The sequence below is a fragment of the Oxyura jamaicensis genome, chromosome 4 (assembly GCF_011077185.1).
Source record: "Oxyura jamaicensis isolate SHBP4307 breed ruddy duck chromosome 4, BPBGC_Ojam_1.0, whole genome shotgun sequence".
Taxonomy (NCBI): Eukaryota; Metazoa; Chordata; class Aves; order Anseriformes; family Anatidae; genus Oxyura; species Oxyura jamaicensis.
The window spans coordinates 12,694,071-12,709,168 of NC_048896.1; the positions used below are offsets into that span (position 1 = coordinate 12,694,071).

At 38.4% G+C, this 15,098-nt stretch overlaps 1 protein-coding gene across 6 annotated transcripts in view; it reads left to right on the plus strand.

Annotated features, from left to right (window-relative positions):
* The window catches only part of AFF2 (AF4/FMR2 family member 2), a 366,303-nt gene that overhangs the window by 272,074 nt on the left and 79,131 nt on the right, over positions 1-15,098 (plus strand). For all 6 annotated transcript variants that reach the window (XM_035326403.1, XM_035326404.1, XM_035326405.1 and 3 more), the window contains exons 8-9: positions 413-464; positions 14,394-14,431. In XM_035326403.1, coding sequence (XP_035182294.1) covers positions 413-464; positions 14,394-14,431 — 90 coding nt within the window. The remainder of the gene's footprint in view (positions 1-412; positions 465-14,393; positions 14,432-15,098) is intronic.

Sequence of the window (15,098 nt, forward strand, 5' to 3'; positions counted from 1 at the left end):
CTAGAAAGATCAGTAATACCCTAGACCAAGAATGAAACACAGAGGATTTCTCAACCTTTATCAGTCTCAGAGATGAATTTCCTTTCCCCCTTCTGATTTAGAAATACACATAGATGTCTGTGGACTAATCACTGTGAGATAATGTGCAAATAAAGGAGGACATGAAGGAGGAACTGGCTACTAAACTTTATGATGGATGAGTTTAAAAGTCATTTGTTCTTACCTAGCATCTCTGAAGAACTAATAACATACACAGAGTATTCATCAGTTTACTTATCACAGGTCTGATCCTGCTGTTGTTGAATTGAAAGGCAGATTTGCCTCTAACTTTGGTGAAGGCTAGATTCAGCCCATTGTGTATAACTTTAATTCACTAAGTGTAATTCTGTTTTGTCCTCTCCTTTTTTTTCAGAATGCTTGAGGATGATCTGAAACTCAGCAGTGATGAAGATGACAATGAACAGGTAAAATACTTCTAAGTGCATGTTGAATGTGTTTGCATGCAAAAACATTTTGGGGTGCTGCAGAATGCATTTTTTGAGATTTTACCTGCATGTAAAACAATTTCTGAATCTTTTACAGGTATTCCTAAGTCTGCCTTACTGTGAAGAAACTTTTCTTAAATAAGAATATGTTTTGTCAGTTTTGCTAAATTAACTTAGTGAAATGGATTAAACTAAACCAAAACATGACTAGCCTTGGACTAAACGAACACATATGGCATCATCTGGGAATAGTTAACGTGCTCTGAGTTTCTATCTTCCATTGTACCTAATTAACTGTGGAACAGCCTCCACTTGCTTCACACTCAATTTCTGAAATTGATGACCTGTTTGGAAGTGGGTGTAAAATAACCACATCAGACCACTATCATAACTGCAGCATTGTTTTGCACTTTGCAATTCATTTGTAGGACACTTTGCAATTCATTTGTAGGATTGCACCCATGAAGTTGGATCTGTAAGTTTTGTTCCAGTCAGTGAGTAAAGGGATGGGAGCCTATAGCCAGTAATTCAGTGATTCCCATTTGTGAGAGGTAAAATCTTCAGTGCGTAGTTGTAAATCAATACTGAAAGTCTCTCAGCCTTACTTGGGACGTTAATGAAGAATCATTTTCAGAAAACTGTCTGATGTCATTCTTTATCCTCCCCGCTTTATAAATATTTATGAGTAATGCTGGGAAATAAGGCTGGTGAAATTCATATTCTCAACATTCTTATCAGAAAAAAAAAAAATGAGACTGAGGGTTAAATTCATCCTTCATGTTACTTTATATATGGAATAGGCTTAAATATGTAAACTTCTGCAGTAAAGAGAAAAGTAATACTATAACAGCATAAGATCGTCATAGTCTGTTCAGCTGGGAAATGTTAATTATAAGTGGATCTTTCTTTCTTATTTATTTTTAAACCATCTGAATGTTCTCCTTTCACCCACCCAATCCCTCCTTTAAGGTCATGCCAGGAATGATTTACCTTCTGGTGTAAGCTGACACCTTAGTCGCACAAGCCAGTACTTTTTGCACCAAGGCAGACTGGCACCCTCGTCTGAAGCCAAAGGATCAAAAGCCCATGCTTATGCAATGCACTATTGTACAAACACGTTGGCTTATGAAACTAGCAGGTTTATTGATCTATTGGAAATCTGCCCATATACTCCCGTGAGATGGCATTGTGATACTGAGATGCCCAACATTTAGAAACGGTAATATGTTAGCAGGCAGGAGTTACTTTTGTTTTCTTACTGTAGTAATTTTCCATTGTTTTTGGTAGAATTGCTCCAGATTTACACACTTTACACTGACCTGAATAGGTGTCGTCTCTGATTTCAGTCCCATGCAGGAAGGCCACAGTTACATCTGCACTGCACAGTGTTGTCATGTTGGTAGCTCTCCAAGTGTTACTGCTGTTATATGGTACATTCATGCCTTTTAACCAAAGGCAGGGTCATGCTGTGGAGCAATGTCACATTGCTCCCAGTTCAGAGGCTGCTGCGTGAGCCTCTGTGCGATGTGCCTGAGCTGTAGGAAGCCTCAGACTGCACCAAAACTCTGTGAGACTTTCCAGTAATACCATCGGCAGCATAAGCTGCAGACAGGCAAGAGACCACAATAAGGAACATCCATGGAGTTTCTCAAAATTTTATAGTACGTAGAACATATTTTTCCATAAATATGTAAAATATTTATTCAGGAGGGACAGATCAAGGTGATTACAATATACGAGTTACATGATGTTGAATGTTCAGCGGTGGGATCCAAAGTTATAAAAATATATTTTTGTTAGCATAAAGATTTTGCACAGAAGTGACAATTGTAATTCAGCTGTATATGTGTGCATTCTGACAGGGAAAGAAAAGATTAAAACTCGGCTCAAATCCCTTCTAACAGTTTATGCAACATTGCTATAAAGAAGGATTCTCATTGCAATCTTTCAGATATATATAGATATTTTTGCTATAGGCTTACAGCCAATGTGAAGCATGAGCTAGCATTTTCTCATTTTTATTAATACAAAAGCAATATGTAAAAACCATATTTTTTATCTTGACCTCTTTACTCTTATTTCAAGGAACCTGAAAATCTTTGAGAGCAGCAGTTCGTAGGGAGTCCTACGGCCCAGGCCTGTATATGTCCTTCAGGAATTGCTAGGGACCCTTCGATCTTTACACAGGAGGGGCAGTAGTGACACTGATCCATAAATGCACCTCCATCCCGACTTTCAGTGAATGTCTATAGTACATGGAGAGGATTTGATCTATCTGCCTCTCTTCTCAGACTAGCAGTAGTCCATTTGTCATGGTGCTAGATTGTTAGAAGCATATCTGCAAGAAACCAAACTCTCCTGTTGTATTCTTCCACTCCTGCGAATGAGCACATGTATTTCTTATCTGTATTTAGGAGCCCATGAACCTCATGCTCTTTTGGTCACAGCTGAGGAGAAACCCAACATGATTTCTCTGGTCAGTCATGTAATTAGGAGGCTGAGGCTGATTTCTGGATAAATTGAGAGCTATCAGTCTGAAGTCAGTGCAGGATATTTAGTCTGTAGATATTATTAGCAGGGCTGTTACTGAACACACTGCCCACTTTTTAACATTCCCTTTTCAACCAGGGTTTTGAATAACTGGAAGTGGTTCCTAAGAGCTATAAACATGATCTGGAGAACCCTTCTTAATATGAGTGTTACGACTTCTGGATTCAGCCAGAGAGAGGCTAAGTGTGCATTATGATGGCCTAGCAGCATATCATGAAGAAAAAGATTCTTGAAAGGAGGCTGCACTCTGTAATTTCATCCCAGAGGGCTTAAGAGGGTCCAGCAAGTGAGAGGTGACTGGAAATCCAAACTACTAGTGCCAAACTGCTGCAAATTGCAAGGAAACCTTGTGGTTTCCCTTTCCTTTTAGGCTTCCTTACTGCATGCTCTGGCAGTTGTAGGCTTGATGTAGAAGTTGTTGAGTGAAGTTCTTTGGGCTGTGACACACAGGAGGCCCAATGAGACGATTGTTGCAGGTCCCTTCTGACTTCAGATCTGTAAATCTTTGGACCATATTGATCATTGCTATAGATCCTTAGGCAAGCTGCAAGTTACTCCACCCCAGTTGCAAACTCCAGTCATCATTTTCTGGGCCTCACTTCGAGAGACTGCAGTTATCACCTATATCTAACACATGTAAACACATCCCACAGCATCTTCAGTGTAGGCACTTTGGAGCTGGCCACATGACACATGCTTTGTCCCTTAGACAAAATGCTGATTCTTATGTCTTTCGTTGTGGGTGATTTGGGATTAAAGACACACAGAAAACGACAGGTTAGATCTGGAATCAATTTTCATTTACAGCTGAGAAGCAGTTATTGATGCTGTGCTCACAGTTCAATAAAAGATCTGAAGATATAGACCTTGCGTTTCTTTTTCAATATAAGCAGCATAATCAGTCTCGAATGTTTTTACAAAGAAAATTGTATTGACAGTTTTATTAAAATTGCTGTCTTTAAAGTTTCAAGTTATCCACAATTTGACCTACTTGAATGGTTTTTAATATGCACACTGACCAACCCAATGGATTTTTATGTCACGTATTTATAATACCAGGTACACATCTGTTTAATGTATTATTTGAGAGGTATTGTTACATCTAAGCATTGCCTAGGTTTTAAACTCTTGTAGTATTGGCACAGAAAAGAACATTGGCATATACATCCATATTGCATTCAGAGGTCCCATTGCAAAATATTTTCAGATTGGCCATGACAGATAGAGTCAAGGCAGATGACAGACATGTTCTTACTTCTTAGACGTGTAATTAGGTGACTAGGCATTTCGGAGATGCTCTTAATGCTCTTCTGTAAGGAAAGGAAGTGCTTTTATATGGTTTTATTATTCTGTTAAAAAAAAAAAAATCAGAAATTAGAAAGAATACTGAAGATTTTTAATTAGTAGCTTGATGCAGGTAAAAGAGCTTGGATAAAACACAGGTTAATATTTTTGTTCTTTAAAGCACCTCTGTATAAGTCAAATTAGCTTTGAGCTCCAAGAGAGTTGTGCCTGGATACAATATTTTAAGTAGCTGTAGTGTACCCAATTTTCTTTAACCAGATCCTCTTTGTTCTTCTGCCTAAGGAATAGTCCTGTTAACCTTTGAAATGCGTACTTAATTTAAAGCACATTGCTAGCAATCTGTGTATTTTTTAACCAAAGAAACTTTGATACTAGTTACAGACTTGCTCCATTATTTTCAGTATTTCATGTATATAGTATTTTTGGCAGAACAAATCAATTAGATGTTTTTCTTTTTTTTTTTTTTTTTTCCTTCTTCGCTTAATGATTGCCACCTTATGTGCACTTCTCTGATAACCATATAAACAGAAGACATACGTATAATCCATGGCCTTGGCCTATTTTCTATATTTTACACAAACACATCACTTTCTTCTAGGTTACTATTAGGTAATTGCCAACAAAATATTTGCCTTTGTAGCTCCATCCAAAAAGGTGATCAGCCATAGCCTCAGCTTTGAATTCTTATAATGCATTCTGAACTTTCAAAGCTTTTACTCAAGTTAATTTTTTTTTTTAATCTATGAAATGCAAAGATGCATGATGCTTTCATCATGTAACACTTTGAAAGAGGTCACCATATCACTTTAAATTGTAACAATAGATATCCTTTCCTGTTGTCATTTATCCCATTTTTTATCTGGATCCTGAACAAGCTGTTTACCTCCCTAAGGTTTCTCTACATTTCCATTTACTTTGTTATCAGCAGAAAGGCTGAAGAACAGCTCTTCAGTAATGACATCAATACTGCACACACAGTGAGAGAGGTCATCTTGTCAAAGCTATAGAAAAATCAGATGGATTAGGATGAAACTAGGTGCAAAATAACTTTGATAGAGTCTTTAATGTAAACAGTTTATCTGCCGTTGGGTTCCATTGAAATCCCAGAGTGATGCAGCATCGGTTGTAGCCACAGCAGACTGTGTTTTGATAAAAAGCCCACATTTCAGCATTTAAGATCTGCAGTCATGTTTTATAATTTTAAAGAAATGTTTTCATTGAGACATTAATGAAAACAGAAGCTATTAGGATAATGCAGTCATTCCCCAACCTTGTCAACCTATAACCATGAAAAGTCCTTTCATGAAGACATATCTCTTCTTGCTACCTCAGTCCATTTTAATTGATACTCAAATTATTTTATTCTGCACAACACTAGTTGAGACAGCCATATATCATCAACTGTGCAAAATGAATACTCCAGCTTCTGTTAAACAAATCTTTGGAAATAGATTTGATGGCTGACATGTCTGAGGTAATAATTCACACACTAATCACACAGGTTCCTATCATAGTATTTGTTCACTATCAGCAAAAGCTTTCAGTAACCACTGTGAGATCTGGGGTGAACTTGGTGCAGTTATGAGCAAAAACCATGGCATACCACTGAAACACATGGCGTTATCAACAGCTTTTAACTTGTTCAGATTCACAGAATCTCATGTAATTGCTTCTGCACGTGTTATTATTGTGGAGGTCATCCATCAGTGAGGAAGGGGGTTAATACAACCCTTAGGACGAATGGTTGCTGTAGACTGCAGTTTTACAGCTCGACAAGGGTAAGTTTGCCCCTGCAGGATGCAGCCATGGTCTTACACAGGCTCTGGGGCAGCAGCTGCATGGACCAGCACAGGATCTGGAGGAGCCCCATCCATCCCACTGAACTGCCTTTTCCATGGGTTGCCTGCTATGCACTGGCAGCTCAATGTCTCACTATTCCAATATCCCTCCATCCCATTAGATAAAATAATATAGGAAAATAAAATACCAGAAGGCAGGCAGCCCTAGTGAAGGGCTGAAATGCCTTAGTTGGACAGATGGATAAATACAGCTGCAAGAAGTCCTCTCCTCACATTCCCACAAATAAGCACACAATTCATAGCCCCTCAGTGCTCTCATAAGCAGGTGCTTCTCTTAGTTATAGTTTTTCATGCTACCAGCCTGAAGCAGCCAGGCTCTGACAGCCATACCACGAGACATCACTCACCTAAAGGGGAAGCTTTAAACACAGACCTGGTGCCTCTATCACTAATTAAATAGAGGTGGAAAGGCCATTTGTTCGTGAGCACAGCCATAAGGACCAGACGTTGGAGATCTGCCAGCCTCCTCGGGGTGGGAGGGAGGAGGGAGATACAGCTTTCAGTCCTTGGGATGGATCGTGTACTCTGTGTGTGTGTGCATGCCTGTGCACACATGTTTTTTAAAGAAGTCTTTATTGTAAGAATGGAGGAAAAATACATTTCCCCAGGTCCTTTGGCATACACATACCACTTATGCAAAAGCCTTGTATTGTTTTGATAGCAAGCAGAGGCAGCAGCAGGTGAGATAATTGATTGACACCAGTACTGTCGTTGTTAAGAGAAAAGCCAGACTTGACCATACTGTCTTGTAAAAATAAATCTGAGGACTGTGGTATCTGTGGGCCACCTCGGTGCTCAGCACTCACTAATCCAACCACATAGGAAACATTTATCTTCTTTTTCTCTTCAGAAGGAGAGTGTGATTTTTATCATGCATGCCTTGAGAACCATTTTGGTAAAGAAATTGGCTTTCTTATGCTGGCCATCTGCAACATTGCTCTTATTGCCCAAGCAACTGTCTGTGAACTTCAAAATCTAAATTCTGGGGAGTTTTTCACGCTGGTAGAGTATAGGGCTAGTATTGGCTTAGAGGCTGGGGGGCTGCAAATATCTCAACAGAGGGACTCATAGGTGGCCAGAGCAAGTGTAGAAGTAGGTGATGAAAAGGGCATGATAAATCCAGTAATTAGCTTCTGTCAGCCAGAATAAGGGGAGAAGAAGTGAAAGTTGATCTCCCCTGGAGGAATTCCAGAAGGAGAACAGTAATGAGAATGAAACACCTTAATTTTTCTTACGATAAATGCATCTGCCACTGCAAGGTTTGCTGGGGTTAGAGGTGCTTCATTTTGTACCAGCAGGATGAATCTTCCCACAACAGACCTCCTGCCCACTTGTAGGGACAGGTTCAGAGCACAGTGTGACAGTGCAATTGATTTGGGCAGGGTTCTCACACAGAGCACGTGTGATTTACAAAACTACCAATTTCATGGCAATTTATGTGTAATTTTCAGGGTGCAATACAGTGACTGGCTAAGTCATCAGAGCAATATATGAAACCAGACCAAGGGCAGCAAAGTTATTTCATGTGTGTTTACATCTGCTGCCTGTTTGTAATGGATTTAATATTCAGTGTAGATTTAATGTTCAGTATAAATTAAAATCCTTTAAGTCTTTGGTCCTGCATAGGAAATAAACGGGTAGCATGAACACTAGCAACATCAATTCACATCTTCCCGGCACTGCCACTGCTGGTACCATTTGGCTGTGCCCTTTTGCTTCTCATGTCTAGGAAACTATTCATTGATTTATAGTATGGAAGAGACTATGGGTGGGTTGGGATCCAGGAGGAATGAGATAAAGGCCTTTGCCGCAAGGGAGGATCTGAGGGCATAAACTGCAAGTGAACAGGGATATGAGGGGCTACTTCAGTGATGTCTGCTCTTTCCCATTTTGACACAGCAAGTTATAGCCCATGTGAATGCTGCAAAGGTAGCAATTAAACATTGCACACTAAAAGCGCACCTCGTTATAAGACCTCAAAATAACAGCACAGTTCAGGTAAGCCTCGGATGGAGATACAAAGAATTATTCTCCTTTTGTTAGAACTGGACAACCGAGGAATACACAGATTGTGGAGACCGTCTGCAGCTGCACAGTGAAGTACCAGGAAATTATTTGAATATAGCCTTTTTCTCCTACTTTAGGGAAATTTGAAGACTTTTCTTTTTTGCTTCTCTTGCAAATATTTCTTGAACTTTTCTGTTTCTTTTGCCACCTCTAGATTTTTTATCGTGTGATTAGAATGTTGAAACATGGCTATGGAGTAAGCCCAACAAATAAAGGATTTTTTGGTTTATTAGCCATCTGGAGGGTTGAACCAAACACACATTCTAGAAGAAGTCATCTTTAAATAAGAAGACAACAAATACTGAGCTTTATTCCTAGTTAAATGTTTTATATTTTCACAGTAGGATTATCAACTGCTAAGCTTGGGACATTTGTAATGAATTTGTAACAAATTATTTGCTAAGAGCTGTTGTTTCAAACCAGAATTTCAATTCAGATTTTTTTTTCTTAAAAAATGGACTATTCAATAAAGTTTTTCCAACTTTGTCTCCAGGGCTGGATATTTGTTTTTCAAATAGAACAATTTTTATGAAAAATCAGGCCTAGCTCTAGTCAGGAATTCAGTTCTCTGCCACAGAACTCTACAATGACCAAATTGGTATTGTCAGAGCATTTAAATGTACTGGACCTCAAGAGACATTCTGAGCGTTCATTAGCATTTGTAAAGGAACTTGAAAATGTCTTAGAATATAGTCCGACAAAAGTTGAATTCTTAGGATTTGTAATGTCATATTAGAATTTCTCCTCTGTTGGATGAAGGTATCAAAATTAGTGCAATTAGCAACTTCTGCTGAAAGAAAAAAAGAAAAAAAAAAAAAACATTTTTGAAAGAATCCAGCGTATATCAGAATACTTGGGGAAGGGAGATAATGTTTCAAGCTTCTTCTGTCAAGTTTTACTGGTGCTAATGTACCAGCTTTTTTTTTGAAATGGAATAGTCTGTCAAGAATGAGAAGTGTCCATGTTTTTCATTACACACTTCTTTAGTTTGATTTCCACCACTGGCCTGATGTAAACGTAGAGATTTTGGGAAGAATGCTGGCAGAGGCCCAAATATATCTGTGGTGTTGTTCGGTTAAAAGCAGTTCACTTGCATCAGGGATGAAAGCTACTCCTAGCACACAGACAAACTTTTTTAGACTTGATCACTTAAATTCTGTTTTCCGTTTTACCCAGCCTCCATTGCACCAACTGAAATTAAATTTCCGACTGGTAAAATTTCACCCTAAGTATTCTTGAGCATCTCTCTGTAAAGCCATGAAGGTTACTGCATTGCTCAAGGCAATGATGAGTTCTCTGTGGTTCTGCTGCTTGGAAACTGAGAGATGAACCTAAGGTGGATTTGCAGCAGCTCTGGGAAAAAGTTAAAGCACGGAGGTCTTCCTCCTTCTACCAACATATTCGATGGCTTGAAGTGCCATCTATCTCAGTCTAAGAGAAACTTCAAAGTTCAGCAATTGCCTTCTTAGGTGGCTGATCAGTGCTTCTGAATCAAGAGTGTGAGGAGGCATTCTTAAAAAATGCTGACTTATTTTCAGACCTCATTTCCTCAAAATCAAATGTTTCCCCTGAAAATCCTGGATATTCAGTTGTGCAGTGAAAAATGTTAATTTTCTTCAGACAGCAGACACTTCCCCTTTAAAACTTGTCTGAAAATCTAGTTTGCCTTCTGCAGATGCCAGTTATTTTACATTGATATTTTTGAGCTGGCCTTGTCTGAATTTATTCTCCTCAGGTCTTTGTGACGTAGGAAAGTTGTTCTGACTGGAGTACTTTTTTCTGGCTCTTTCTATCCAAAAATCAGTCTGGTAACTGATGATCATGAACAAAAGCATCATTTTTCACATTCCATGGTCCTTGTGTACAACCTAGAAGCAGCCAGTGTTTATCTCCTTCGTAGTTCTTTTGTCTAATAGTTAAATATCTGTTAATGAAGTAAGTTTGTGGATATATCCACACTACAGATGAAATAAAGCACAATGCAAATGGCTTTTGAACTAGTGCTAAAACAACTAATATCAAAATCAGGAGTAATGCAACATATGAAGTAGAAGTTTTTCATGGTTGTAAAAGTCATAGGAAAACATCCCTGGGCAAATATGCTCTGATGGATGACCCTCTGTATCTGACTACTTTTGATTTATTCCTCACCTACTTTCTTTTATTCACCACTAGAGTCAGCTGTTGAAATAAGGTCTTACAAAGTAGAGACACAATTACAGAAAGGCCGTAACCAGAGGAAAAAAAAAATCAGGAGAAAATTGCAAATTAAAGTGGAATGATTGTCTAGTTCATTCTGGCTTCCATTTTCTAATCATCCTAAATTATTTTAAAGCATATTTTCAAGCTCAAAATTAGCAAAGGTCCCATGATGTAATTCTCCTAACAACCATTGAATGTTACATTATACCAGCCCAATTTCACTCCAATCTTTTGCAGCATCATCTCCCACTCAGGGCACATGTATCATGATTTAGGGAGGCCCTACCTGCCCTATTTCTAGGTAATACTTCTAGTACGTGAAGTTTAGGAGTCATTGTGGAGTTAAAACCAGTTTCTTATTTGTAAAGGCCTAGGAATATAAGATAAAAAAATAACTCTTAAAACATGTTTGTCTTTGAAATATCTTAAATTAATAATCAAAGCTCACATCAAGTCTAAAACAAATCAAACTCAGTCATGAAGATGAGAAATGGGAATTATTAACTGAGTAGCGAGGCTGATGGAGGCTCAATGAGATCATTTTGTTCAAAGATTAAAGGCGATGAACACTGAAATAGTTGAGTACGATGGCTATGAACACATCTGACTAGAGCTGCTAAATTCAGTAATGATCAAAAGTTAATTATCAAAGCAGAGAGAACTACTCAACACAGACAATTTGAGTCAATAGCTAAGCAGCCCAGCAAAAAAGTAATTTGGGAGAAGTATTTTCCTATAATGAAGTTATATAAAAGACATACATTTCAAAGAAACCTGCCTAAAACAAGATTGCATTCTTCCTGATCAGAGAAAAATAATTAGCTCTAATTGACAGACCTGCTGCACGCCAAATATTTTCAAACAATATGTTTCTGCATCAAAGCTTAATGTGTAGAGTTACTCAATGTCACTTTGATTTTGCCTTTCTTTATCTTCTGCCACTGGGCATGCTCATGATATCGCAACAAATGTGCTTTGAAAAATGAATGAGCAACACCTACAAGATAAATAAAAGCAGAAGGCCAGATTCTGTGTTTCTTTCTCAGACAGAATCCCTGCCACATTCTGTGCTGAGTTTAACATCATCATGTTCCCACTCAGAGACAAACTGATTCGTTTGTAATCGGAAATGACCAGTTGCTTTATCATCCAACATTAAACTAGGCTGGTATGCATATTAACTTGAGAACTTGCAATATTTTTTCTAAAACTCTGTATGAGTGAGCATATGTGTGAAGAACACTCTACCCCCAGCACGTGCCATTTCTTACGAATTAGGAAAGTGCCTTCTCCCAGGGAAAAACAGGGAAAATTCTCCATGGAAAAATCTAAGATGTGATATGTGCTAGAATGTTCGTAGTCCTGGAAAATAAAACACATCTGTAATTCTTTGTTCTTAAAGCGACCACAGTTCTTTCAGAGTAAACATCAACGTAGCTAAGTATTCAAAAATCAGTTTAGACTCTGCTTTTTAATATTCCATGACTTTGACATTGCCTGTTCTCACTCTCTGAAATATCTTCATCTTCTTTAATCTTTCATGCAAACAGTTTAGCTCACACCATCACACACATGCTCTCTGGAATATCTTCTGCTTTACTTCATATTAGAATTGACTGCATTATTTACTTCTGATCCTAGACACTCTTCACTCTTCTGTTTTCTTTTCCTTAACTGTACTTTGATATCCATTTTTGTGTAGTGATTTTTGAATAATTTAGAGGGGGAAAAAAACTTGTCTAAGATTTAGATGCAAGTTTCACATGCAAAAAATCAGAATTGTTATAGTCCCGCTATTTGGTGTATAAGTGTCAAATGAAATATCACTGTACAGTCAAAAAATCTGCCATAGTGGAAGGCAGTGTATAAACTTTGAAAATAGTTCTAGTTCCTTGCAAGATGGGAGTGAAACTTGTCATTTAATGGCAGGCTTTGGAAACTGAACCATCATTTGCAATTTAATCCATTTTAAATGAAGTGTTTGCATGTTGTTACATGTAGTTTATTACTTGGATTTCCTCAGAACATGTTTTTAACTTTGCGCATGCATGTGGCAGCTAAAAAAAAGGGAGATATGGGAGAGTATCATTGGAAGGAGGCACAACTCAGATTATTGCACTAATGATGTAGAGACTCCTTTCATCATAGGCTTGTTTGAGAGGCCATAATTAGGTTGGGGTGTGTAGGACTTACTCGTGCAATTTTAACTTTAGGATTTCCTGGAGTTTAAGTGTTTTATTTAGCAAACCTACTGTACAATTACTATAATTGTTTCCTATCATGTATTCATTGATTTATTCTTTAGATGGAAAATGTAATCCAAATGAAGCAAGTGCATCTTTCTTCACGCACTAGGAACCAGCCCAGAGTATAGCTGTTGCCGTATGTCAGCTCTCACAAGCTTTAATTCTTTCTCCTAGATTTTAACTTATTATTAGGGCTTTCCATATATTTAAACAAAGATTTTATCTTTTCTATGATTGGAGGCAAACGAGCCAAAACAGTAGGTATTTTGACAATCTCATCCCATTATAGAGCCCAAAGGAGACTCATTCTGGCAAAATACGGAACCCAATTGTGCAGGTCCCAAAGGTTTTAAAAGTTAGCCAGTTTTCATAGAGGATTTAATTCCTTAAGGGCTTATATGTGCATTTTTCAGGACCACTAATATTAGCAGTTCCTGTGTGAGAACCATATTCTTCCCATCACTAAGCATACCAGAGGTTAAAGTCCCTCACCAAAATCCTTCTCTCCAGTTTTGGTAGGCTTTACAAAAATAGCTCCAAAGGTAATTAAGCGCTGAAACTTTCCTTTGTGTAATAGGTTTATGGATCAGTTGTCTTAATTCTGCCTTTCACTGCTCTCAATGCTTATAATCTCACTAACCATCTGACCAGTTTTCACATTTAAATCTATTATAGCCTGATTCTGTGAATGCTAGAAGGAACTCTATAAAATTATATGAAACACCAGTTTATCTGAAGGTGCTATTTCAATCCCTCCTGCGTTAAAATGTTATTTACCTATTATGAAAAAATTCAGAGAGGATGCAAGGTTGGTTCAGATTACATAATTATGCTACAGAAGCATTAAAAATAAAACTAAATAATAATAATAATAAAAACTCCACTAAAATCTCGAGCAGCTTAACCAGTGTGATAGACTGGCGCGGCCCTGCCATCGGTGCCCCCAGCTGTGTTGCTTAGCAACATTTTAATTCAAGAAGAATCGAAGGAGATGAAATCCCCGTGGAGAGGGAAACAGAAATAAGAGGGCCGTTGACAGATGATCTGAGTTGTTTCTTCTAATATACTGTGAAGATCACTGGCTCTTTTCATGAATGATAAATGGACTGTACACAGATCAATGGGTTCAGCAATAAACTGGAACCAGGCTCCATGTCTGAGGTGGTGCAGGCCGAGAGGCCCAAAGATTTACTCATTTAGATGATTTGGAGTGTGTTTTCTCAAAGGTTTCACAAGAGGAAATTGATCTGAACATTTGGTCATCCCTTGCCCTTTTCTGTTGTTGGTGAATAAAAACTGTTTTGGAAGCAGAGTCCGTTCTTCCCTTTATTTTTTCCTGTTGTTGTTCCTGTTCCAGACAGGGACAGATAGGCAGCGACAAAGGGGGCCAGACCTCAGAGCAGGAAATGAAGTAATGAGCAGTTCCTAAATGCTCGTAGCCATTAAAAATAAACAAACCACATTGATATCACAAACTGGGGCAGGCGTATTTAAAACTTGTAACGCTATCTCTCTGGAAGGGTCCAGCTACTGCAGACGTGTTCCCTCTGCCCTGGTTGTGGCCGGCTGCCCCGGTGCGACCTTCTGAAGAGCGTCCAGTAGTTGACTTTGTTGTGGCTTGGCTGTGCTGTGGCATGTTGTTTAATTCTTTGTCTCTCCCACCCCTCTTCTGTTTACAGGCTGCTGAAAAGACAAAATTGAGAAACATTCCTGTAAAGTAAGTTCTTTTTATATCCGTTTTGAAATGTAACTTTAATGAACTTTTTGAGCACAGTCACTAAAAGACTGGGACAGTAAGAAGGGTGATAAAAGAGAAAACAGAGTTCAAGTTGCCCCTAATAATAGCTTTAAAAAGGTCAGTATTGCTGAAGAAAGCTTTTGATTTCTTGTGTGTCCCTAATGATTGCACTCCCCAAGTTTCATCCAGTTTCCATAAATTATTGTGTTGTCTATGAATAGCTGCCAAATAATATCACAGTCGTACTCAATACGTAGTGCTCCTAGCCTTGGGGAGGTTTGTACATGCTAAAAAGATTATGATTTTTAATTGCAATCCTTGAGAAGGTCTGACAGGGGGGGAATAACTAGGAATGTGCCAAATGATTTCTAGACACATGGGAATATTTTGCACCTATGTATCAAGGTTTTGCCATCCTGTTGATTAAGAGCTCTCTCACTTCGTACGTGCATCTCTCTCACACCACACACACATGCATGTTTTGGCTCTTTACAGTTGGGCTCCGTGAAGGATGAGCAAGCTACAAGGGAGCAATTTCCAGGGCATTTTATGAGAAGTTCTTAAATCTTAGGGCACTAGCAGCAAGACTCAACCATATATCATTGAATTAAGAAAGTTGCTATATAGATGTCCTGGCTCTTGAGAA